Below are 25555 nucleotides of genomic sequence, written 5' to 3'. Positions count from 1 at the left end.
ATGGTGGTCTGTAATAGTGGTATATAGATGGTGGTGTGTAATAGTGGTATATAGATGGTGGTATGTAATAGTGGTATATAGATGTTAGTTGGTGGTGTGTAATAGTGGTATATAGATGGTGGTGTGTAATAGTGGTATATAGATGGTGGTGTGTAATAGTGGTATATAGATGGTGGTATGTAATAGTGGTATATAGATGTTAGTTGGTGGTGTGTAATAGTGGTATATAGATGGTGGTCTGTAATAGTGGTATATAGATGGTGGTGTGTAATAGTGGTATATAGATGGTGGTATGTAATAGTGGTATATAGATGTTAGTTGGTGGTATGTAATAGTGGTATATAGATGGTGGTATGTAATAGTGGTATATAGATGTTAGTTGGTGGTGTGTAATAGTGGTATATAGTTGGTGGTGTGTAATAGTGGTATATAGATGGTGGTATGTAATAGTGGTATATAGATGTTAGTTGGTGGTGTGTAATAGTGGTATATAGATGGTGGTGTGTAATAGTGGTATATAGATGGTGGTGTGTAATAGTGGTATATAGATGGTGGTGTGTAATAGTGGTATATAGATGGTGGTATGTAATAGTGGTATATAGGTGTTAGTTGGTGGTGTGTAATAGTGGTATATAGATGGTGGTGTGTAATAGTGGTATATAGATGGTGGTGTGTAATAGTGGTATATAGATGTTAGTTGGTGGTATGTAATAGTGGTATATAGTTGGTGGTATGTACTAGTGGTATATAGTTGGTGGTGTGTAATAGTGGTATATAGATGGTGGTGTGTAATAGTGGTATATAGATGGTGGTATGTAATAGTGGTATATAGATGTTAGTTGGTGGTGCAATTCTTTCCTTTCTCCACTTCGTGGTTAGAGCATTGGGCCAGTAACCGAAAGGTTGCTGGATCGAATCCCAGAGCTGACAAGGTAAAGATCTGCCGTTCTGCCCCAGAGCAAGGCAGTTAACCCACTGTTCCCCTGGCACCAAAGACGTGGATGTCGATTAAGGCAGCCCCCCCGCACCTTTCTGATTCAGAGGGGTTGGGTTAAATGTGGAAGACACATTTCAGTTGAAGGCACTCAGTTGTACGACTAGGTATCCCCCTTTCCCTTTTCATTTTTGTATCACAAAATGTAACGTGAAGCAAGCAAACGCACAGTAGGTGGCGACATGCACAAACCAAATGTACAAACGCCTTGATACCAAAAAAGAAGAAGAAGCTTACCGCTCTTTTTTTTCTAAAGGGGGCACGGCGTGTGTCACGTTGCGTGGGACAGTCAGGAACACATTCACAACAATGTGGCAGAATCTTTGGAATTGGAACTAACAGTCCTGTGAGTCCAAGTGTTTACACTCCGTGTTGCTAAATATAATGGAAATACAACACACATGGCAGAATGCAGCGTTCAGTAGCTTGCTATAGCTAACGTTAGTTGTTTTGATTTAGCTATTGTAGCTACCGGTAGCCCATTCGACACTTTGGTAGTTAATGAAATGCACAGGTAGCTGTTGACTAACTAACGTATTCGTTTCCTTTGGCTGTTCCTCTTTACTTGTCCATGTCTTGTTAACTAACTAGCTAGCAAACGTACGTAACTGAAGTGATACAGTGTTTGTGTCGTTCTTTGTGCAACACTTATGTGTAACGTTCGCTGGTTAGTCAAGCTCAAAAGGGCCGAATGTCAAAATGAGTTAGCTCTCAGTTTATCTAATCAAAAATGAGCCCTTATGCCGTGACATTGTGAATTCGCAATGCCGTGACCCGGATTCGAACCGGGGTTGCTGCGGCCACAACGCAGAGTACTAACCACTATACGATCACGGCGAGCTACCAGGGCCGTGTTTAATGGAGGGGAATTTGGGCTACTCAAACGTGCACATACTGCTACGTAGTGACGTGTACACGCTACCTAAGCGGTTTCTCTTTTGTTCTTCAAAAAGTCGTTCACGGATGTTTAGGAACCGGTGTAATTTGCTTGTGTTTGCTAATTAGCCAGTTTAATTCAATCAATGGAATTTTGAAAGATTAGGATGAACCGTTTCGGAGTCCGCAGTATGTATGTATGAGATGGGATGGGATAGGATGTATAGTCATTATGGACAGTAACGTTTTGTGGTTACATTATATAGTATATCTGAAGAATACGTGGATATAATAGTATATGTAATGTTACAGCAATAGTTGAATAGGATGGCATTGACTAGAATACAGTGTATATTCATATGAAACGTGTACAACAATATGTAAACATTATTACATTGACCAGTGTACGAAGGCCTGCAGCCACTACGGTGCCAGGGATAAGTAACCGGCTAGTGACAGTGACTAAGTTTAGCTAAACAAGCATTTTTGTTTTAGCCAGACTATAGTCATCTAGGGGGGAAAAAAGAGCCCATTTGCCGTGACATTGTGTATCGCAATGCCGTGACCCGGATTCGAACCGGGGTTGCTGCGGCCACAACGCAGAGTACTAACCACTATACGATCACGGCGAGCTACCAGGGCTATGCGCTCGGAAGGAAGAATTTGATTTTTAACTGAAGCCTGCAGTGACGTGGACAAGCGCAGTCATTTCATTTGCTTTGGCTGTGCATGCAAGTATTCACATTGTTAGTTGTCCAAGCCGTTGTAATATTTCACTCAACGTAATTGATTTAGGTTTGAAATATATATAATCTGCTACTATGCAAACAGTATAGTTTATTTTCATAGCTAACGTTAGCTAGTACTAGCAAAATATTTATTTACATTTTATTTGTTTATTTAATCTCTATTTTATCATGAAGTCATACTGAGACCAATATCTATTTTACAGATGAGCCCTAAATTACGGAAATACACACGTCAAAATACAAATGAAATGCAACCAGAAAGAAAAACATGGTCATAAGTAAACATATTTATCAGTAATAAGGTCCTCAATCAGCTTTCTGAATTGACCTACCAAAACATCCAATTGAAGAACCATTAGCAACTGAAAGCAGTTTTACCTAACTCAATAGAGACCGAAGGAATTTCCAATTAGCCATCCCTGAGACCAGGGTGTGGTCTTACATGCAGCCTAGGCCAATTGAAGAAAGCCTCTGAATTACCAGTGAGTGATCAACACTATCGAAGTCTTTTGACAGGTCAATTAGAGGGCAGAACAGTTGCCTTTATCCATACAATTAACACACAATTTACATATTTCATAGCAACACTAGCGAATATATATATATATATATACACCAATGTTTGTTGTATGCCAAATAGCTGTTTTATAGTAGTTTGAATGGCTAACCGTGGCTTTTTCTCAGGAGGATACTCCAGAGCTGTGATAATGAATGGAAAACTCATCCCTCATACTCCACTGGCTGTGGACTTCTGGCAGGTTAGGAAGTGTCCGCATGTCCGCCTGTTCTTCCTGTCCCATATGCACAGTGACCATACTGTGAGCCTGACCTCGACCTGGGCCAACAGACCAATCTACTGTTCACCGGTTACTGCCACGCTGCTCAAACTCAAACTACAGGTGTGACAGACAAAGTATCAATTATATTCTACATTAAACACAAGGCAACAATGAGGAATGTGAATATGGGATAATTGTTTCAACTGTTCTTGCTTGCCATGACCAATTCTTGAGCTAGCTATTGAAATATGAATGACTGTATACACCATAGCATCAGTGGAGGCTAGTGAAGGGAGGACGGCTCATAGTAATAGCTGGAATGGAGCGACGGAATGGAGCGACGGAGACCATGTATTTTGTGTATTTGAACCCATTCCACCGATTCCGCTCCAGCCATTACCATGAGCCCGTCCTCCCCAATTAAGGTACCGCCAACCTCCTTTGCGTAGCATCTCCTTTTTATTTGCAAAAGCGTTGATTATCTTTTAGGTGCTCTATACTTCAGTTTGTGATAAGGTCTCCTCTCTTCTTCTCTGTGTTCAGGTCGGAGAGAGATGGATCCATCCTCTGGAGGTAGGGGAACCCAACACGTTGCCTCTGGATGATATAGGCAAGGAGAGGTTGACCGTCACTCTCATGGATGCTAACCACTGTCCAGGGGCCGTCATGTTCCTGTTCCAAGGATACTTTGGCACCATACTCTACACTGGTGACTATTCTACACGCCATACTCTACACTGGTGACTATTCTACACGCCATACTCTACACTGGTGACTATTCTACACGCCATACTCTACACTGGTGACTATTCTACACGCCATACTCTACACTGGTGACTATTCTACACGCCATACTCTACACTGGTGACTATTCTACACGCCATACTCTACACTGGTGACTATTCTACACGCCATACTCTACACTGGTGACTATTCTACACGCCATACTCTACACTGTACTTCAGTCTCTCTCTAACTAGTCAAAGGCGGAGGTAGCGGTCCTGCTGCTGGGTTGTTGCCCTCCTATGGCCTCCTCCACGTCTCCTGATGTACTGGCCTGTCTCCTGGTAGCGCCTCCATGCTCTGGACACTACGCTGACAGACACAGCAAACCTTCTTGCTCGCATTGATATGCCATCCTGGATGAGCTGCACTACCTGAGCCAATTGTGTGGGTTGTAGACTCCGTCTCATGCTACCACTAGAGTGAAAGCACCGCCAGCATTCAAAAGTGACCAAAACATCAGCCAGGAAGCATAGGAACTGAGAAGTGGTCTGTGGTCACCACCTGCAGAACCACTCCTTTATTGGGGGTGTCTTGCTAATTGCCTATAATTTCCACCTTTTGTCTATTCCATTTGCACAACAGCATGTGAAATTTATTGTCAATCAGTGTTGCTTCCTAAGTGGACAGTTTGATTTCACAGAAGTGTGATTGACTTGGAGTTACATTGTGTTGTTTAAGTGTTCCCTTTATTTTTTTGAGCAGTGTATATATATATATTTATCATAGGCTGCAATAGCTACTAAATAACATTTCCAGTGGCACACTGACTCCCCTATTGATGAAGATGGAACCCTAGGCTACTCACAGGGATGGCTGAGAAGCTCCTCTCAAGATGAGCTACATTGAAAAACAGTGCTGCTGTTAGCTCCAAATTGAGACTTGTTGAGAAAATATGTTTCTATTGGTTCTACAGACAGATTATCGGCAGTAGGCATTTGCTTTACAAACTGTACGTTTTCCCCGTGATTCTATTGATGAAATCTGCAAAAGGCAAACCGACAGCTGCAACCAAACATAGACATATAATCCAATAGATGGCAGTTCCCTTTTAAGTCAGGACTGGCATTCATTACTAGTGTACCCATGATGTTAACATTCAAATTGTATGAGTAAGAGGTTACAAACCCCTTCTAAGGATTATATGTCTATGGCCACAACTCAACAAGCTGTAGCCCATATTTGACGCACATGCTGCCCAAACTGCAGTCCTCCTGTAGTTGGCGGTTGCAGTGAAAAACTCTTAAATATATTGTGTACAACATATACACTACACTGCTGCTATAACAGCCTCCACTCTTCTGGGAAGGCTTTCCACTAGATTTTGGAACGTTACTGCAGGGACTTGCTTCCATTCAGCCACAAGAGCATTAGTGAGCTCAGGCATTGATGTTGGGCGATTAGGCTTGGCTCGTAGTCGGTGTTCCAATTCATTGCAAAGGTGTTCGATGGGGTTGAGGTCAGGGCTCTGTGCAGGCCAGTCAAGTTCTTCCACACCGATCTCGACAAACCATTTCTGTATGGACCTCGTGTAACGGATGTGAAATGGCTAGCTAGTTAGCGGGTACACGCTACTAGCATTTCAATCAGTTACGTCGCTTGCTCTGAGACTTAAGTAGGGTTTCCCCTTGCTCTGCAAGGGCCGTGGCCTTTGTGGAGCGATGGGTAACGATGCTTCGTGGGTGACCGTTGTTGATGTGTGCAGAGGGTCCCTGGTTCGCGCCCGGGTCGGGGCGAGGGGACGTACTAAAGTTATACTGTTACATTGGTGCCGTGACCCGGATCACTGGTTGCTGCGGAAAAGGAGGAGGTCGAAAGGGGGGTGAGTGTAACGGATGTGAAATGGCTAGCTAGTTAGCGGGTACGCGCTACTAGCATTTCAATCAGTTACGTCGCTTGCTCTGAGACTTAAGTAGGGTTTCCCCTTGCTCTGCAAGAGCCGCGGCTTTTGTGGAGCGATGGGTAACGATGCTTCGTGGGTGTCAGTTGTTGATGTGTGCAGAAGGTCCCTGGTTCGCGCCCGTGTCGGGGCGAGGGGACGTACTAAAGTTATACTGTTACACTCGCTTTGTGCACAGGGGGCATTGTCATCCTGTACAGGAAAGGCCCTTCCCCAAACTGTTGCCACAAAGTTGGAAGCACAGAATCATCTAGAAGGTCATTGTATGCTGTAGTGTTAAGGCTTCCCTTCACTGTAACTAAGGGGAACAGTTGTTATGCTGACGTTGCTTCCAGGGACAGTCTGGATCTCGGTAGTGAGTGTTGCAACCGAGGACAGACCATTTTTACGCTCTACGCCCTTCAGCACTCGGCGGTCCTGTTCAGTGAGCTTGTGTGGTCTACCATTTCATGGCTGAGCTGTTGTTGCTCCAAGACGTTTCCACTTTACAATAACAGCACACACAGTTGACCGGGGCAGCTCTAGCAGGGCAGAAATTTGACGAACTGACTTGTTGGAAAGTTGGCATCCTACGATGGTGGCACGTTAAAAGTCACTGAGCTCTTCAGTAAGGCCATTCTACTGCCAATGTTTGTCTATGGAGATCGCATGGCTGTGTGCTCGATTTTTATAGACCTGACAGCAACGGGTATGGCTGAAATAGCTAATTCCACTCATTTTTGAAGTGATGTCCACATACTTTGGTGTGCATATATAGTGTATGTAGTGCCTGAAATGTAATAAAATATGTTGTTTTCTCACCTTAATTCTAAAGAGTATGTACCTTCTCTGTCTTTCCAGGAGATTTTCGCTACACTCCTTCCATGCTGCGTGAGCCGTGTCTAAGGACCAACACCACTATAGATGTCCTGTACCTGGACAACACTAACTGTGATCCCACACGCACCCTGCCCTCCAGACAACGAGCCACTCAGCAGATCAAAGAGATCATCCGTAGCCAGCCCAAGCACAATGTTGTCATTGGTGAGACAGAGGCTTTTAACTGTTAATGTGTAGGTTGTCTGTGAACTGTAGTGGTGTGTGTGTGTGTGTGTGTGTAGGTATGATACTGCTTGTCTTGCCTTGCTACAAGTCCTGGTAGCTCTCCGTTTCTCGTATAGTGGTTAATGCGCTGGCGTTGGGGTCGCTGAAACTCTGAAATCGTTAGCTGGCTGTAATCAAACTGTATCCAAAAAAGATAACTATTCATCTGTGCTTTAACTTGAAACGGGCATTTAGCCAGCTCCCTCTGACAGTGACCGCACGCTTGAGTATCTCCTTATATTTCCCCATCAGTCCTGGTAGCTCGCCGTGATCGTGTAGTGGTTAGTAGTCTGCGTTGTGGCCGCAGCAACCCCCGTTCGAATCGAATTAGTCTAGAAATGCTATGATAGATTCATTCCCTAAACTTGAAACTCGCGCTCCACCTACGCATGTCGGTATTTGAAGTCGTCCATGTTGTGACTTGATAACGTGCCTATTTCACGTTGCACTGTGTGTGCCGTTCCACAAGTAAATTGAGACCATTTATAATGAGTTTGAGTAGTGGTTGACGTTGTATATGCCGTTCCACAGACCTTTAAACCTAAATATTGCAGTGATAATTAATGGTTGGGGTAATTTTTGTTTGTTTTTGCTGTTCTCCAAATAGTATTTTAGAGTTTTTTTAAATTGTCTAGAAATGCAGTAAATGAGCTTCAACTTACAAAAAAGGCCCCACTTTGACATATCCTGTTTATCTGAACTGACCCCCCATATCCTGTTTATCTGAACTGACCCCCCCATATCCTGTTTATCTGAACTGACCCCCCCATATCCTGTTTATCTGAACTGACCCCCCCATATCCTGTTTATCTGAACTGACCCCCCCATATCCTGTTTATCTGAACTGACCCCCCCATATCCTGTTTCTGAACTGACCCCCCCATATCCTGTTTATCTGAACTGACCCCCCCATATCCTGTTTATCTGAACTGACCCCCCCATATCCTGTTTATCTGAACTGACCCCCCCATATCCTGTTTCTGAACTGACCCCCCCCATATCCTGTTTATCTGAACTGACCCCACTATACTCTAGGTTTATCTAAACTGACCCCACTATACTCCAGGTTTATCTGAACTGACCCCACTATACTCTAGGTTTATCTGAACTGACCCCACTATACTCTAGGTTTATCTGAACTGACCCCACTATACTCTAGGTTTATCTGAACTGACCCCACTATACTCTAGGTTTATCTGAACTGACCCCACTATACTCTAGGTTTATCTGAACTGACCCCACTATACTCTAGGTTTATCTGAACTGACCCCACTATACTCTAGGTTTATCTAAACTGACCCCACTATACTCTAGGTTTATCTGAACTGACCCCACTATACTCTAGGTTTATCTGAACTGACCCCACTATACTCTAGGTTTATCTGAACTGACCCCACTATACTCTAGGTTTATCTAAACTGACCCCACTATACTCCAGGTTTATCTAAACTGACCCCACTATACTCCAGGTTTATCTAAACTGACCCCACTATACTCTAGGTTTATCTAAACTGACCCCACTATACTCCAGGTTTATCTGAACTGACCCCACTATACTCTAGGTTTATCTGAACTGAACCCACTATACTCTAGGTTTATCTGAACTGACCCCACTATACTCTAGGTTTATCTGAACTGAACCCACTATACTCTAGGTTTATCTGAACTGACCCCACTATACTCTAGGTTTATCTGAACTGAACCCACTATACTCTAGGTTTATCTGAACTGACCCCACTATACTCTAGGTTTATCTGAACTGAACCCACTATACTCTAGGTTTATCTGAACTGACCCCACTATACTCTAGGTTTATCTAAACTGACCCCACTATACTCTAGGTTTATCTGAACTGAACCCACTATACTCCAGGTTTATCTGAACTGACCCCACTATACTCCAGGTTTATCTGAACTGACCCCACTATACTCTAGGTTTATCTGAACTGAACCCACTCCTGGTGGTATAGAGATGCAGTAGATCATGTTGTAATTGTATGTCTATGTCTGTGTGTTGTCTGCAGGCCTCTACACTCTGGGTAAGGAGTCTCTATTGGTACAGCTGGCCATGGAGTTTAAGACCTGGATTGAAGTGTCCATCGAGAGGCTAAAGACCCTCAGAGCCCTGGAGCTACCAGATGTCTTCACCACTGAGCCAGGGGCGGGTCGGATCAGGGCCGTGGACCAGTCAGAGATCCGCTCCACCAATCTCCTCCGTTGGAACAGGGAACACCCCACCCTGGCCATCCTACCCACCAGCAGACCCCTGGTCTCCTTCCATCCTAACATCCACGTGGTGCCTTACTCTGACCACTCCTCTTACCAGGTAGGTGTTAAGTTCATGTTTTAAGTATCCCTATACTTCTGTTATTACGGGGCTATCACACAGTCAAGAGTGCGCCTGCGCAGGGAGTCTTGTTGTTGATGGACCTAGCCTGGAGTGGAATGGCTACCTTGTAGTGTGTTCATATAGTGGAGTAAACTCTGTTAAACTGGAAGCTTGTCGTTGTGTCATTTCGAGTTAACATTGGTAGCAGAGGATGGCTAATAACTACAATGTGCCACCTCGCTTCGACGAGAAGAGGTCGTACGAAAGTTTTGGAAATGAACTTGCAATCTGGACACGGGTTACTGATCTGGACGTGAAAACGCAAGCACTTCGGTGGTATTATCGCTCGAGGGAAGAGCGAGAGATACAGCACTGGAAATATCCGTTGAGGATTTGAACAAGGATGACGGTATGGTGAATTTGATCAGAGCACTGGATTGTGTTTCTTAAAGAAGAGAAAGACCGTGCCTACGAGGCATATTCAAACTTTGACAGTGTTACGAGAGATATTTCGGTTGCAATGACGGACTACATAATTGATTTCGAACAGAGGTACAATAGAATGCGCAAATACGACATGGTTCTCCCGGATGCAGTGTTAGCTTTCAAGTTGCTAGATACTGTCTGTCTAGATGGTAGAGACATGGTTCTCCCGGATGCAGTGTTAGCTTTCAAGTTGCTAGATACTGTCTGTCTAGATGGTAGAGACATGGTTCTCCCGGATGCAGTGTTAGCTTTCAAGTTACTAGATACTGTCTGTCTGGATGGTAGAGACATGGTTCTCCCGGATGCAGTGTTAGCTTTCAAGTTACTAGATACTGTCTGTCTGGATGGTAGAGACATGGTTCTCCCAGATGCAGTGTTAGCTTTCAAGTTGCTAGATACTGCCTGTCTAGATGGTAGAGACATGGTTCTCCCGGATGCAGTGTTATCTTTCAAGTTGCTAGATACTGCCTGTCTAGATGGTAGGGAGCAACAGTTGGCTTTGACTGCTTGTACTGTGCTGACTTTTGCATCAATGAAGTCGGCACTAAAAATAATTTTGGGTGAAAAGACGTCTGTCGCGCCAATAACAGATGGAATGCAAGTGAGTGACGCAGCATATTACACCGAGCAGCACAGAAAAGGCGCCAACAAGTCACGTTCTCAAGACAACCAGAAGAGGGCGCCATTTCCCGGCACAATTTCCACTGGGCAAATATGGAAGGAGATCAACATGTGCTATTTGTCAAAGCACCACTGGGTTAAAGACTGTCCTCATAAAGAGGAACAAGTTAAACTAACGGAGGAAAATGTAAACACAGAGATAGAGCAGAGTAACATTACACTGTTTTCAAATGAATCTGCTTCTGATACTGAGATTTTAATAGTTGAATCCTTATGATCTGCTGTGATTGATACTGCATGTACACGGACAGTGTGTGGTGCAAAATGGCTTGATAGCTATGTCAGTGAACTAAATATGAAATAAGTACAAAATATGATTGACACACCAAGCAACAGAGCTTTCAAATTTGGAGATGGGAGAATTGTCCATTCTACCAAGAGGGTTAAGATACCAGCAACAATTGGTCAGACAAAGTGTCACATTGAAACAGAGGTGGTCCCTACAGATATCCCCTTACTATTAAGCAAAGCTTCCCTGAAGAAGGCAGAGGCTGTACTAGACATAAAAAATGACAAGGCAGTGATGTTTAAACAACCAGTGACTCTTGAACTTACTACCTCAGGCCACTATTGTGTAAACATTTTAGACAAAGACATCACACAGAGTCCATGCAAAAATGAGATTCTGACTGACACAGAGCAGATGGAGATTCTGACAGTCACAGAGAACATGGAGATTCTGACAGTCACAGAGAACATGGAGATTCTGACAGTCACAGAGAACATGGAGATTCTGACTGTCACAGAGAACATGGAGATTCTGACTGTCACAGAGAACATGGAGATTCTGACAGTCACAGAGAACATGGAGATTCTGACAGTCAGAGAACATGGAGATTCTGACAGTCACAGAGAACATGGAGATTCTGACAGTCACAGAGAACATGGAGATTCTGACAGTCACAGAGAACATGGAGATTCTGACAGTCACAGAGAACATGGAGATTCTGACAGTCACAGAGAACATGGAGATTCTGACAGTCACAGAGAACATGGAGATTCTGACAGTCACAGAGAACATGGAGATTCTGACAGTCACAGAGAACATGGAGATTCTGACAGTCACAGAGAACATGGAGATTCTGACAGTCACGGAGAACATGGAGATTCTGACAGACACGGAGCACATGGAGATTCTGACTGACACGGAGCACATGGAGATTCTGACAGTCACGGAGAACATGGAGATTCTGACAGTCACAGAGAACATGGAGATTCTGACAGTCACAGAGAACATGGAGATTCTGACAGTCACAGAGAACATGGAGATTCTGACAGTCACAGAGAACATGGAGATTCTGACAGTCACAGAGAACATGGAGATTCTGACAGTCACAGAGAACATGGAGATTCTGACAGTCACAGAGAACATGGAGATTCTGACAGTCACAGAGAACATGGAGATTCTGACAGTCACAGAGAACATGAACACAAAAGAAAAACACAAAGTATTGTTAAAGCTTCACAAACAGTTTGGACATGCTACAGTTGACAGACTTCAGAAGTTACTCAGCAGTTCAGGGAATAATGATGATGAGAAGTACGAGTCTGGAGACAAAGTGTACTACAAACGAGTTGACTGTCAAGAGTGGAAAGGACCGGGAGTAGTCATTGGTCAAGATGGTGTGGTGATATTTGTGAGGCACGGAGGCATCATTGTCAGGGTGCATCACTCAAGATTGCGGAAAGTAAATGATCAACAAAATAGAGGGGCTGTTGCTGAGAATCAGTCTCCTAATGAAAATGACAAAAAGGACACATTAACAGACACAAACCTACCAGATGTCGCATCCAATGATATGGACACTGAAACAGGAAATGGAGCAGAGACCTTCAACCATGCCACAGGTAATACTGTTAAGCGTTCAAATGAGGAAAACATTCAACAACAGCCACATGTGTGAAGAGAACATGGTTGTTCCAATCTGAAAACTGGACAAACTGTTAAATACATGGACAGAGAAAGTGGTATTCCACATACAGCAACCGTCATTGGACGAGCAGGAAAAGTAAAACACAAGAACTGGTACAACTTGCAGTGCTCTGAACCAGCTACACTTTCTGGTACAACAGGGTCAGCTGACCTGTCACTTGTAGATAATATCAGAATTGAACCAATGGAAAATCGAGAAAAACAGAATGACATTCAAAATGATGATGTACTTGAAACAAAGGACGTGTCATTTGACTCAGCTAAGCTAGATGAGCTCAGTAATTGGAGGAAAAATTGAGTGTTTGAGGAAGTCAAAGACATTGGCCAAAAATGTGTCTCAACAAGGTGGGTGTGTACCCTTAAAGAATCCTTAATTGGAATAGTGCCAAAAGCACGTCTAGTGGCTAGAGGTTTTGAGGAGCTGGCTGCTAAAGAACTCCCAAAAGACTCACCGACATGCGCCTCAGAGTCACTCAGATTGCTGATGTCAGTGATCTGCCAGTTAATTCCATAGACATCAAATCTGCATTTTTGCAGGGAACAGAGCTGTCAAGGGACATTCACATCTGACCTCCGCCTGAAGCTAAAAGCGAAGGAACACTGTGGAAACTAAAAAAGTGTGTGTATGGCCTGGCAGATGCATCACTCTACTGGTACAACAAAGTCAAGGCAACAATGCTGAATACAGGTGGAAAAATGTCACAAGTGGATCCTGCAGTCTTCTATTGGCTTGATCAAGACTGCAATGTGACTGGAGTACTTGCCTGTCATGTTGATGACTTTATCTGGGCTGGCTCACAGACCTTTGCTTCAACTGTGATTCCACACGTCAAAGCTGTTTTCTCGGTCGGCCGTGAGGAGCATGATCATTTTTGTTATGTTGGCATAGAGTTTATTACAGTTGATGGAACAATACTGATGCAACAGGAGAGCTATAGAATCTTCAACCCATTCACCTGGATTCTTCAAGAGCCGTACAAAGGAATTCCCCTCTATGTGGAATTGAAGCTGGTCAATTGAGGTCAAATATAGGACACATTTTATGGGTTGCTAGACAGAGTAGACCTGATGTAATGTTTGATGGTTGCAACTTGGCATCTAACACAAAACACGCCACTGTACAAACCATTCATGAGGCAAACAAAGTTGTTCGTAAACTGAAATCACAACAAGTGACTTTAAAGTTTCAGCATGTTGGAAAAGAGGACTCTTTGAAACTAGTTGTCTTCAGTGATGCTTCGCTAGGGAACCTTACAGATGGAGGCACACAAGGTGGACATCTAATCGTGTTAATGGGTGAAGGAGGAAGATTCTCACCTATCTGTTGGCAGTCAAAAAGGATCAGAAGGGTTGTCCGAAGCACACTTGCTGGAGAAACACTGGCTCTTGCGGATGGAATTGACAATGCTATCTTTCTTGCAACTCTGTTCTCAGAGCTTACCACTGGTGAGACAAAACGGCACTTTCTACCTGTAGTTTGTGTCACTGACAACTACTCATTAGTTGATGCTGTGAAGTCAACCAAGTCTGTCACAGAGAAAAGACTTCGAGATTAGCAGCATCAAGGATTCCAGCGGATTCTGTGGTCGACCACAAAGGAACAGCTTGCTGACTGTCTGACTAAAAAAGGAGCATCCGGTCTTGTGCTCCTAGAGGCTCTCAGTAATGGAAAGTGGCAGCTTGAGTAATACAAATAAAAACTGTCACACAACCCATTTGTAATGGGGACCGTGAATAATACTTGGACATTTAATTATGTTGTTGATGTTATATTTGTCTTTAAAGAAAAGGGGGAGATTGTTAAGTTCATGTTTTAAGTATCCCTATACTTCTGTTATTACGGGGCTATCACACAGTCAAGAGTGTGCCTGCGCAGGGAGTCTTGTTGTTGATGGACCTAGCCTGGAGTGGAATGGCTACCTTGTAGTGTGTTCATATAGTATAGTACACTTTGTTAAACTGGAACCTTGTCGCTGTGTCATTTTGAGTTAACAGTAGGGATGAGTTCAACATGGACCACTGCTCTTACCAGGTAGGGATGAGTGTAACATGGACCACTCCTCTTACCAGGTAGGGATGAGTTCAACACGGACCACTCCTCTTACCAGGTAGGGATGAGTTCAACACGGACCACTCCTCTTACCAGGTAGGGATGAGTTCAACACGGACCACTCCTCTTACCAGGTAGGGATGAGTTCAACACGGGCCACTCCTCTTACCAGGTAGGGATGAGTTCAACACGGGCCACTCCTCTTACCAGGTAGGGATGAGTTCAACACGGGCCACTCCTCTTACCAGGTAGGGATGAGTTCAACACGGGCCACTCCTCTTACCAGGTAGGGATGAGTTCAACACGGGCCACTCCTCTTACCAGGTAGGGATGAGTTCAACACGGACCACTCCTCTTACCAGGTAGGGATGAGTTCAACACGGACCACTCCTCTTACCAGGTAGGGATGAGTTCAACACGGACCACTCCTCTTACCAGGTAGGGATGAGTTCAACACGGACCACTCCTCTTACCAGGTAGGGATGAGTTCAACACGGACCACTCCTCTTACCAGGTAGGGATGAGTTCAACACGGACCACTCCTCTTACCAGGTAGGGATGAGTTCAACACGGACCACTCCTCTTACCAGGTAGGGATGAGTTCAACACGGACCACTCCTCTTACCAGGTAGGGATGAGTTCAACATGGACCACTCCTCTTACCAGGTAGGGATGAGTTCAACACGGACCACTCCTCTTACCAGGTAGGGATGAGTTCAACACGGACCACTCCTCTTACCAGGTAGGGATGAGTTCAACATTGTAGTAAAATAATAAGTAACTGCTGAACACACGATTTCACCTCTGCACATTATAACATTATCATTACTGTAAATTTTTCGGTATGACAGCTTTTGAAAAAGGTGCTGTAATTTTTGTACAACCTAAGTGAAGGAGTCCCGACTAGTCCAGCTGGCCATGGAGTGTAAGAACCCGTCCCAAAATTACAGCACCAAAAGGTGTCATACCGAAACTATGACAACAGATGTTCAGAGGTCAAATCGTGTATTCACTAGTTATCGTCATTTTTCATACAGTGTTGAACTCTACACCAGGTAGCCTAGTGGTTAGAGTGTAGGGGCGACAGGTAGCCTAGTGGTTAGAGTGTAGGGGCGACAGGTAGCCTAGTGGTTAGAGCGTTGAACTTGTAACCGAAAGGTTGCAAGATCGAATCCCTGAGTTGACAAGGTAAAAATCTGTCGTTCTGCCCCTGAACAAGGCAGTTAACCCACTGTTCCTAGGCTGTCATTGAAAAGAAGAATTTGTTCTTAACTGATTTGCCTAGTTAAATAAAGGTAAGATTAAATAATTCACCAAGTATATTTACATTTACTCTGAACTCTACTTGGTGACATGTTTCAACACCAAATCGGTTGATTTGTCATGTGCACAGGATACAGGTGGTGTTCAGAGTACAATGACATTCTTTAAAAAGGGTACTGCTGAGATTTTAACTCTGTATCTCCTGTTTACTAGACAGGCGCGTTAACTAACTAAGCCACAAAGCCAGGTAGTCTAATCTGAGTTGGAACGACCCATAGAGTACGAGCCTTACTCCTGCTTCTGTAGCGTGAGGCACCTGGACGTTAACGTACGCCCCCTGGACGTTGACGTACGCCCCCTGGACGTTGACGTACGCCCCCTGGACGTTGACGTACGCCCCCTGGACGTTGACGTACGCCCCCTGGACGTTGACGTACGCCCCCTGGATGTTGAAGGATGTACTTTAAGGAGGAGTTCAACACAAGTTATTTTTTTTAAATAATCAATCAGTTGATGGTTACTATGGTTACTCATTGATATAAAGATGCCCTCCAGCTATTTTGGAACTTTACCTGTTGAAAACGATATTTAAAGTAGAAATACAGTAATGTAATTTACATGGGTAAAATAAGAGAAAAATAGTATTATTTTTTAATTTTATTTTTTATAACTGCAAATTTAAAGCTGAGATCCACTGGCTGCTCCAGGTTTATTTGTTATTGTTTTGAGGAGATCAGCGGTGTGGTAAATAACTATCGCTGCACACTCTGCTGTTCTTTCACACCAGCACAATCAAATCACATGTTATTGGTCACATACACATGTTTAGCAGATGTTAATGCGGGTGTAGTGAAATGCTTGTGTTTCTAGCTCCAACAGTGTAGTAGTATCTAACAATTCACAACAATACACACACATGTAAAATAATGGAATTAAGAAATATTAGGATGATTGTTATGTGATTGGATGTATAATCATTATGGACAGTAACGTTTTGTGGATACAATATATAGTATATCTGAAGAATACGTGGATATAATAGTATATGTAACGTTACAGCAATAGTTGAATAGGATTTATATGAAACGGGTACAACAATATGTAAATATTATTACATTGACCAGTGGTCCATGTACATAGGGCAGCAGCCTCTAAGGTGCAGGGATGAGTGGGTGGTAGCCGGCTAGTGACAGTGACTAAGTTCAGGGCAGGGTACTGCTGCGCCTTCTTCACCACACTGTCTGTGTGGGTGGAAGGTTTCAGATTGTCAGTGATGTGTACTCCGAGGAAGTTGAAGCTTTTTACCTTCTCCACTGTGGATCCGTCAACGTGGATAGGGGCGTGCTCCTTCTGCTGTTTCCTTTATGTCCACGATTAGCTCCTTTTGTTTTGTTGACGTTGAGGGAGAGGTTATTTTCCTGGCACCTCTCTGCCTGGGCCCTCACCTGCTCCCTGTTGGCTGTCTCATCGTCGTTGGTAATCAGGCCTACCACTGTTGTGTTGTCTACAAACTTGATGATTGAGTTGGAGGCGTGCATGGCCACGCAGTCGTGGGTGAACAGGGAAGTATAGGAGGGGGCTGAGCACGCACCCTTGTGGGACCCCTGTGTTGAGGATCAGTGTAGTGGAGGTGTTGTTGCCTACCTTCACCACCTGGGGGGGTGGTCTGTCAGAAAGTCCAGGACCCAGTTGCACAGGGAGGGGTTCAGACCCTGGGCCCTGAGCTTAATGATGAGCTTGGAGGGTACTATGGGGTTGAAGGCTGAGCTGTAGTCAATGAACAGATGGGATAGGGCAGTGTACAGTGCGATGGCGTACACTTTGTGCCATGCAATGAGGATACCTGGACGACCTACTGAAATGTGCTATGTAACGTGAATGAGGTGAAAAGGAGCCTGGAGTACCACTTTCATGTTTTTAGTTTTTTTTAGTTTCTTAACTAATAAATGAGTTTCCCATTAAAAAAAATATAGTAAGAGGTATGCATACTTGACAAACGCTTACTTACATCAAACCAAAATCAAAGTTTTTGTCATATGCACAGAATACTGCATAGTGTACACGGAACAATGAAATGCTTCAAGGCACGGCTGAGATTTGAACTCAGGAGTTCCTGTTTACTAGACAGGCACGTTAACCAGCTAAGCCACAGTACCAGTACTCACCAGTTAAAATAATAGAATTCACAAGGTGCAATTTCAAAATGTGGTTGTGCATCAGCAGTCACTTAATTATCCCATGTCAGCTCCATTTTGTTTTAGATTGGTAGGTCCGTCTAGCGGCCAGCTATATAAACTTGTAGTGAGCATGGTCGAATTACCGACCTGGGTGGGGCCCATTTGATAATCTGTTATCATATTAAAACTGCAAACATTTGCCTCCACGCTATGGCAAAATGTGTAGAATTGCAGTAAATTAGCTGTAAAACATGTTTCTCTCCGCTGCATGGCAAAATGTGTAGAATTGCATAAAATTTGTTATAAAATTGCTAATTCTTCTCTCCGCCACATTGCAAAATGTGTAGAATTGCAGTAAATAAACTTTAAAGCAGATTTTCTGGGTCTTCGCTGTCACGAGGCGGCCCCTCATGATGAGTTCTGTGTTGTTGTGGCCCCCCCACCCCCATCAGAGGCCCCTCATGATGAGTTCTGTGTTGTTGTGGCCCCCACACCCCCATCAGAGGCCCCTCGTGATGAGTTCTGTGTTGTTGTGGCCCCCCCACCCCCATCAAAGTTGCCCATCCATGGATTACACAGTCAAGTTTTAATTAATTCAAAAAGAACCCTTATGCTATGACATTGCAATGCCTTGACCCAGATTCGAACTAGGGTTTCTGCGGCCACAATGCAGAGTATCAAGCACTATACGATCACAACAAGCTACCAGGATTGTACACTTGTGGAATATATTAGGTTTAATAGCTCAAGCCTCCAGTGGTTTAACCTTTGTATGGCTCTGCATGCAAGGAGCGTTCCAAGACCATTTAAGATATTAAACTGGTTCTGTCTTGATATCCCATAGAGAAACTAGTGTACAGACACCCTTGATTTAATTTAAATGTATTTATGTAACTCATCCCTCTTTCCTACCAGGAACTGGAGGACTTTGTCTCGGCCCTGCAGCCCACCTCCCTGGTCCCCATCGTGGGCAGACTTACCTCTGGCATCCCCTCCTTCTCTGCCCTGCTGCCTAGGAGAAAACGCCACGAAGTCCTGGTTCCCGAGTCAGTCCGGCGCTACATGAAGGGCCGGCCCGAGTTGCCGGTTCAAGACCCTGGTCAGTCCAGCTTCCTGGGTTACAGTAACCTGCTGCGGAGGCCTATCCGACCCCCTCCACCCAGAGGGGTGGTGTTTGAGTCCCCCCCTAAGGCCCCCTCCAGAGACTCCAGACCTGGGTCGGTGGTGGACGAAGCCTGGGAGACAGGGTCCATGGAGCATCCTCATCAGGAGGAAGAGATGGACACTGACTTGGATGCAGATAAAGATGGAGAAGATTCAGACTGTATACTGATGGATCTGAGTAAAGACCACAGCCCTAACAAAGACACATGGCCCAACCCCAGCCTGACCAGAGACCCCAGCCTGACCAGAGACCCCAGCCTGACCAGAGACCCCAGCCTGACCAGAGACCCCAGCCTGACCAGAGACCCAAGCCCCAGCCTGACCAGAGATCCCAGCCTGACCAGAGACCCCAGCCCCAGCCTGACCAGAGACCCCAGCCCCAGCCTGACCAGAGACCCCAACCCCAGCCTGACCAGAGACCCCAGCCTGACCAGAGACCCCAGCCTGACCAGAGACCCCAGCCTGACCAGAGACCCCAGCCTGACCAGAGACCCCAGCCTGACCAGAGACCCCAGCCCCAGCCTGACCAGAGACCCCAGCCCCAGCCTGACCAGAGACCCCAACCCCAGCCTGACCAGAGACCCCAGCCTGACCAGAGACAGAGCCCCATGGAGCCTGAATCTGGTCCACAGGGTCTCAGAGAACCTGGATTTGGAGGAGAGTGTCCCTTTCAGTCAATTCACCCAGAGTAACTTCACACTCATGGAGGTCCTGAGAAACACTGCCATTTCACTGAGGCCCAGAGCTGTGAGAGAGGAGACCCATCCTCAGTATTTGCCTCGTGACAATGACAATATGGCCGCCTCAAACTGTAACTTAAACGCAGTACCAGTTAACATAACCAGTTCCCACAATGGACATCCAGACCAGGAGATAGAACATCTTCCATTACCTCTTCTGAGCCTGAGCCCCTGTTCCAGTAACAGTACCTGTGGGAACACTAGTGACCCCACTGAAACGCATACACAACCTGAACCTACAGAAGACTGTGAGATGTCTCTTCTGCTGTCCCTCCCTTTCTCTGAGGAGGACGTGTCTGTCTCTGGTTGCTATAGGAACACGCTTGTTGACCGGAGCTTTTTGGGAAAGTTCAGCCTCTCTCCTTCAGACTTGGAGTAGGGTGAAGTTGCCCGAGCCTAGACACTGATCTCGGGTCAGTTTTTCCAATTTCCCCAAACTAATGGCTAAGGGTATGATTGGGAGAGGTGAAGCTGATCCTAGATCTGTACCTAGGGGGAGCCTTCCAGTGAGGGAATAGAAGTCTTCAGTTCCACTCTGCTGTGGAGAGGTACCTTAGCTGCTAACGCCAGACAGAGACAGAGGACAATGTGAATACTAACGTGTCAACGTTCTTTCCTCCACATTCCTTAAGAAGACTTGTACTGTTGTTTTTTGTTTTTTTTGCTATGTCAGATGGAGATTTTCCATGTAAATTTGTTTTTGGGTTCAGGACTGGGCTTAATCTGTGTCTGGGAAACTGGCCCGTTATATTTGACTTTAAGTGAAGTGCATATTTCACTGTGTCATTTAATTTCTGACATGATTGGTGTTTATACAGGTGCAGTATTTACTCAGCTCTCACCTACTCTGTTATGGCTAGGTTGTATGTTGCATGGATTCATGTCATTTCCCGTAATGTGCCACAGTGTCTGAACCATGTTTTAAATGTGACTCATTGGTGAAAGGCTACATCCTGTAGCCCATGTGTTCTATGCCTTTTAACGCTTTTCACAGTGCACTATTGATTATATATATATATCATATACACTGAGTATACCCAAACATTAGGAACACTTTCCCCCCGACTGGTGTCAAGCTCCCTACCATCCAGGACCTATATGTCAGACAGAGGAAGGCCTGAAAAACTGCCAAAGATTCCAGCGACCAAAGGCCATAGACTGTTCATTCTGGTACCGTCCGGCAAACGGTCCTGGTGCATCGGCTCCCATACCAACAGGTGCTGAGACAGCTTCTACCCCCAAGCCATTAGACTGCAAAATAGTTAATTAAATGGTTACCCGGACTATCTGCACTGACCTTATCTTGTACTGACTCAATGCACACTCACAAGACTATATACACTGAGTGTACAAAACATTAGGAACACCTTCCTAATATTGAGTTGCACCCCCCTTTGCCCTCAGAACAGCCTCAATTTGTCGGGGCATGCACTCTACAAGGTGTCGAAAGCGTTCCACAGGGATGCTGGCCCATGTTGACTCCAATGCTTCCAACATTTGTGTCAAGTTGGCTGGATGTCCTTTGGGTGGTGGACCATTCTTGATACACACGGAAACTGTTGAGCATGAAAATCCCAGAAGCATTGCAGTTCTTGACACAAACCGGTGCGCCTGGCACCTACTACCATACCCAGTTCAAAGACACTTAAATGTTTTGTCTTTCCCATTCACCCTCTGAATGGCACGCATACACAATCCATGTCTCAATTGTCTCAAGGTTTAAAAATCCTTCTTTATTCTCCTCCCCTTCATCTACACTGATTGAAGTGGATATAAGAAGTGACATCAATAAGGGATCATAGCTTTCACCTGGTCAGTCTGTCATGGAAAGAGCAGGGTTCTTAATGTTTTTTACACTCACAGTTTACTGTTGATTAAAATGTGTTACCTATCTCACAGTCACTGTTCCATTTTAAAAAAGTATTGTTACCATGGAATTGAAATATATATATATGTAAAATAAAGTTTAAAATGTTGATGTTGGCATTTAATTGCTGTTTGTGGCTGCTGTACAAAGTTACTCAGTCAAATACTGTAGTTTCCGTTGCTAATGGGAAGCTTCTCCCAATACCTTGTAATTACAACATTTGGCCAGAAGGAGGCAGTAGATTGCCGATAGATTTAATATGTTCTGGTGTTTCCCATAGAGAATGATAGAGGACTCCAACATTGACTCTAGCTAATTGAAGATGAATAGGGTTCAGATGGAGTTTCCATGGGTGAATATATAAAGAATTTAAAGTGAATATGTTATTGATTTGATATCTATCTAATCTAAATTCTAGTTCATACCTACTACCTACAGTATGTTTTTTTATTTTTTATTTTTTTTCACCTTTATTTAACCAGGTTGGCCAGTTGAGAACAAGTTCTCATTTACAACTGTGACCTGGCCAAGATAAAGCAAAGCAGTGCGACACAAACAACAACACAGAGTTACAGACATAAACAAGCCTTCTACCTCAGTTATACATAAACAAACCTTCTACCTCAGTTATACATAAACAAGCCTTCTACCTCAGTTACACGTAAACAAACCTTCTACCTCAGTTACACATAAACAAACCTTCTACCTCAGTTACACGTAAACAAACCTTCTACCTCAGTTACACATAAACAAACCTTCTACCTCAGTTACACATAAACAAACCTTCTACCTCAGTTACACGTAAGTATAACCTCAGTTACAAGAGCTGATGATAATCTCATCTGAGATGTGATAATAGTGGTGATGGATGTACAGGGTTATGAGACGGGGGTTGGGTTCCACCTCCATCCATATACTGATGCAAACCTGGGATCAAAATCGCTTGTCTTTTTCTTTCAACTAATCTCTGTATCTGTATGTAATGTACCTGAAAGGAAACAAATACTATTTGAGCCCCGGTCTGTTACACTACAGAGCTGTGGCTCTTATCTCATCCACAGCAGGTTTACCATAGAGTGCTATTTGGGATGCAGGCTATGCTTCTCTGTGCCCTTTCCATTGCCCCAGGGCGCCACACAGAGAGAAGCTCATCCTCCAACCGCTAATGGAACATGTGACCTTTGACTTTTACACTGTCAGCTGCACTGAGCAAGAGGGGTTGGGCTGGTAGAGGAGCCAGGAAGATGTGGACTGGAGAATTAGAACCAGATTCAGAGAGACCGGGAAATAATAGGTATTCTGTGTGTCTCTATGGATTTTAAATGTATGATCATTATTTATTACGCGATGTGTTTATTATGCTATATAAATGGTTGAGATGCTGACAAATGTGCTCCAATTGGCAGGATGAGGCGTACTGGAGAGCAGGAACCAGAGAGGTGCCAGGGAGAAACAGGTATCTGCTGTATATCTCTCTCTGGACGTATAGGGGGAAATTATGATTCATTTATTATGGAATATTTACATGTTGGTCCTTTTAGGCACTGAGCAAGAGGACCTGGTTAGGAGGAGGAGGTGAACTGAGGAAGTGAGACCAGAGAGACCAGGAAGGAACAGTTATACTGTATGTCTCCAAGGATGTATAAGGAAAACTATCATCATTTATTGTCTGATATGAATATGATATTCTTACCAAGCCGCTCTATACCTACTATATACTTTAGTTGACTTTCTGTTGGTGTCTGTATGAATCATATCATTGAGAACAACATATGGTCCTAGGCTCTCGGGAAGACTACCAAGTACTGTATACAGTATCTTCCATTCATTCTGTCATCTGTGGGATTCAACTGTCAGAGAACTGACAAGCTGAGGCTGGCTAGAGCTGTCTGCCTTCCCAATCCCAGTTCCACTAATCTAGACAGCTTCACATCTCTACTTTATTGATTATATACAGTCTACAGTCTTTTCAATTTTCCTTTCATTCTCTGGGATTCAAATGCCATCAGGGAAATGACCAACTGAAGCTAGATTGTCTTCCTCCTGCTTTCCTTCTCTCTTCCTCCTGCCTTCCTTCTCTCTTCCTCTGCTTTCCTTCTCTCTTCCTCCTGCCAACTTCTCTCGTCCTCCTGCCTTCCTCCTGCTTTCCTTCTCTCTTCCTCCTGCCTTCCTTCTCTCTTCCACTTGCCAACTTCTCTCGTCCTCCTGCCTTCCTCCTGCTTTCCTTCTCTCATCCTCCTGCCTTCCTTCTTTCATCCTCCTGCCTTCCTTCTCTCATCCTCCTGCCTTCCTCCTGCCAACTTCTCTCATCCTCCTGCCTTCCTTCTCTCTTCCTCCTGCCAACTTCTCTCGTCCTCCTGCTTTCCTTCTCCCTTCCTTCTCTCTTCCTCCTGCCAACTTCTCTCGTCCTCATGCCTTCCTCCTGCTTTCCTTCTCTCTTCCTCCTGCCTTCCTTCTCTCTTCCTCCTGCCAACTTCTCTCGTCCTCCTGCCTTCCTCTTGCTTTCCTTCTCTCATCCTCCTGCCTTCTTTCTCTCTTCCTCCTGCCTTCCTCTTGCCAACTTCTCTCGTCCTTCTGCCTTCCTCCTGCTTTCCTTCTCTCATCCTCCTGCCTTCTTTCTCTCTTCCTCCTGCCTTCCTCTTGCCAACTTCTCTCGTCCTTCTGCCTTCCTCCTGCTTTCCTTCTCTCATCCTCCTGCCTTCCTTCTCTCATCCTCCTGCCTTCTTTCTCTCTTCCTCCTGCCTTCCTCTTGCCAACTTCTCTCGTCCTTCTGCCTTCCTCCTGCTTTCCTTCTCTCTTCCTCCTGCCAACTTCTCTCGTCCTCCTGCCTTCCTCCTGCCTTCCTTCTCTCTTCCTCCTGCCAACTTCTCTCGCCCTTCTGCCTTCCTCCTGCTTTCCTTCTCTCATCCTCCTGCCTTCTTTCTCTCTTCCTCCTGCCTTCCTCTTGCCAACTTCTCTCGTCCTTCTGCCTTCCTCCTGCTTTCCTTCTCTCATCCTCCTGCCTTCCTTCTCTCATCCTCCTGCCTTCTTTCTCTCTTCCTCCTGCCTTCCTCTTACCAACTTCTCTCGTCCTTCTGCCTTCCTCCTGCTTTCCTTCTCTCTTCCTCCTGCAACTTCTCTCGTCCTCCTGCCTTCCTCCTGCTTTCCTTCTCTCGTCCTTCTGCCTTCCTCCTGCTTTCCTTCTCTCTTCCTCCTGCTCTCTTCCTTCTACCTTCCAAGCTCCATCTAGACAGCGTCATGCAGTGACATCACAGTATTGTCAGAACGTTGTCAGAGAGATGTTTAATTTCAGTAGAACCCTCTTTAGGAGCCTCTGAGAGGTCTCTCTCTGTTGTCTCCATACTAGATGAATGACTGGACTGGCTCCACCACGCTGGGGGACGGGGACAGGGCTGTCTCTCTGTTGTGCCTATATTGGGTGAATGACAGGACTGGCTCCACCACGCTGGGGGACGGGGACAGGGTACACAGACTCTGCATGCATAACTGAGGGATGATGCTGAAACAGGGACAGTATTAACAATCAGCCAGGGACTCAAATGGCCCTATAGGCCCTAGTCAAAAATAGTGCACTATATAGGGATTATGTTTTAGGAAGCAGACATTGACTCTACCACAGGGACCGGGACGTGGTCCCTGAGGGATGAGACTGCGGGATGAGACTGAGGGATGAGACTGAGCGATGAGACTGAGAAATGCCTG

At 44.8% G+C, this 25555-nt stretch overlaps 1 protein-coding gene and 2 non-coding genes across 3 annotated transcripts; 1 reads left to right on the top strand and 2 right to left on the bottom strand.

Moving 5' to 3' along the window:
- Positions 1-1256: 1256 nt before the first annotated feature.
- On the top strand, positions 1257-25343 carry dclre1b (DNA cross-link repair 1B). The gene is made up of 7 exons (XM_039008683.1): positions 1257-1340; positions 3304-3518; positions 3942-4107; positions 6922-7104; positions 9188-9489; positions 18998-19993; positions 25200-25343. The coding sequence occupies exons 2-7, from the start codon at positions 3327-3329 to the stop codon at positions 25341-25343; spliced, it is 1983 nt and encodes a 660-aa protein (XP_038864611.1). The 5' UTR covers positions 1257-1340; positions 3304-3326.
- trnah-gug lies at positions 1760-1831 on the bottom strand. Its single transcript has one exon. It is a non-coding gene; the product is annotated as a tRNA-His (tRNA).
- Positions 2428-2499, bottom strand: trnah-gug. The gene has a single exon. It is a non-coding gene; the product is annotated as a tRNA-His (tRNA).
- Positions 25344-25555: the final 212 nt, after the last annotated feature.

Source organism: Salvelinus namaycush, chromosome 14 (genome assembly GCF_016432855.1).
Source record: "Salvelinus namaycush isolate Seneca chromosome 14, SaNama_1.0, whole genome shotgun sequence".
Taxonomy (NCBI): Eukaryota; Metazoa; Chordata; class Actinopteri; order Salmoniformes; family Salmonidae; genus Salvelinus; species Salvelinus namaycush.
Note: the sequence above shows the minus strand (reverse complement) of the source record. Positions and strands in the feature narration are given on the sequence as shown.

Excerpts from the sequence above, each read along its gene's own strand:
- dclre1b (XM_039008683.1), top strand. The coding sequence starts at position 3,327 with ATGAATGGAAAACTCATCCCTCATACTCCACTGGCTGTGGACTTCTGG. Across the intron at positions 9,490-18,997 it reads CTGACCACTCCTCTTACCAG|GAACTGGAGGACTTTGTCTC; the intron begins GTAGGTGTTAAG and ends CTTTCCTACCAG. Across the intron at positions 19,994-25,199 it reads TTTCACTGAGGCCCAGAGCT|ATGAATGACTGGACTGGCTC; the intron begins GTGAGAGAGGAG and ends TCTCCATACTAG.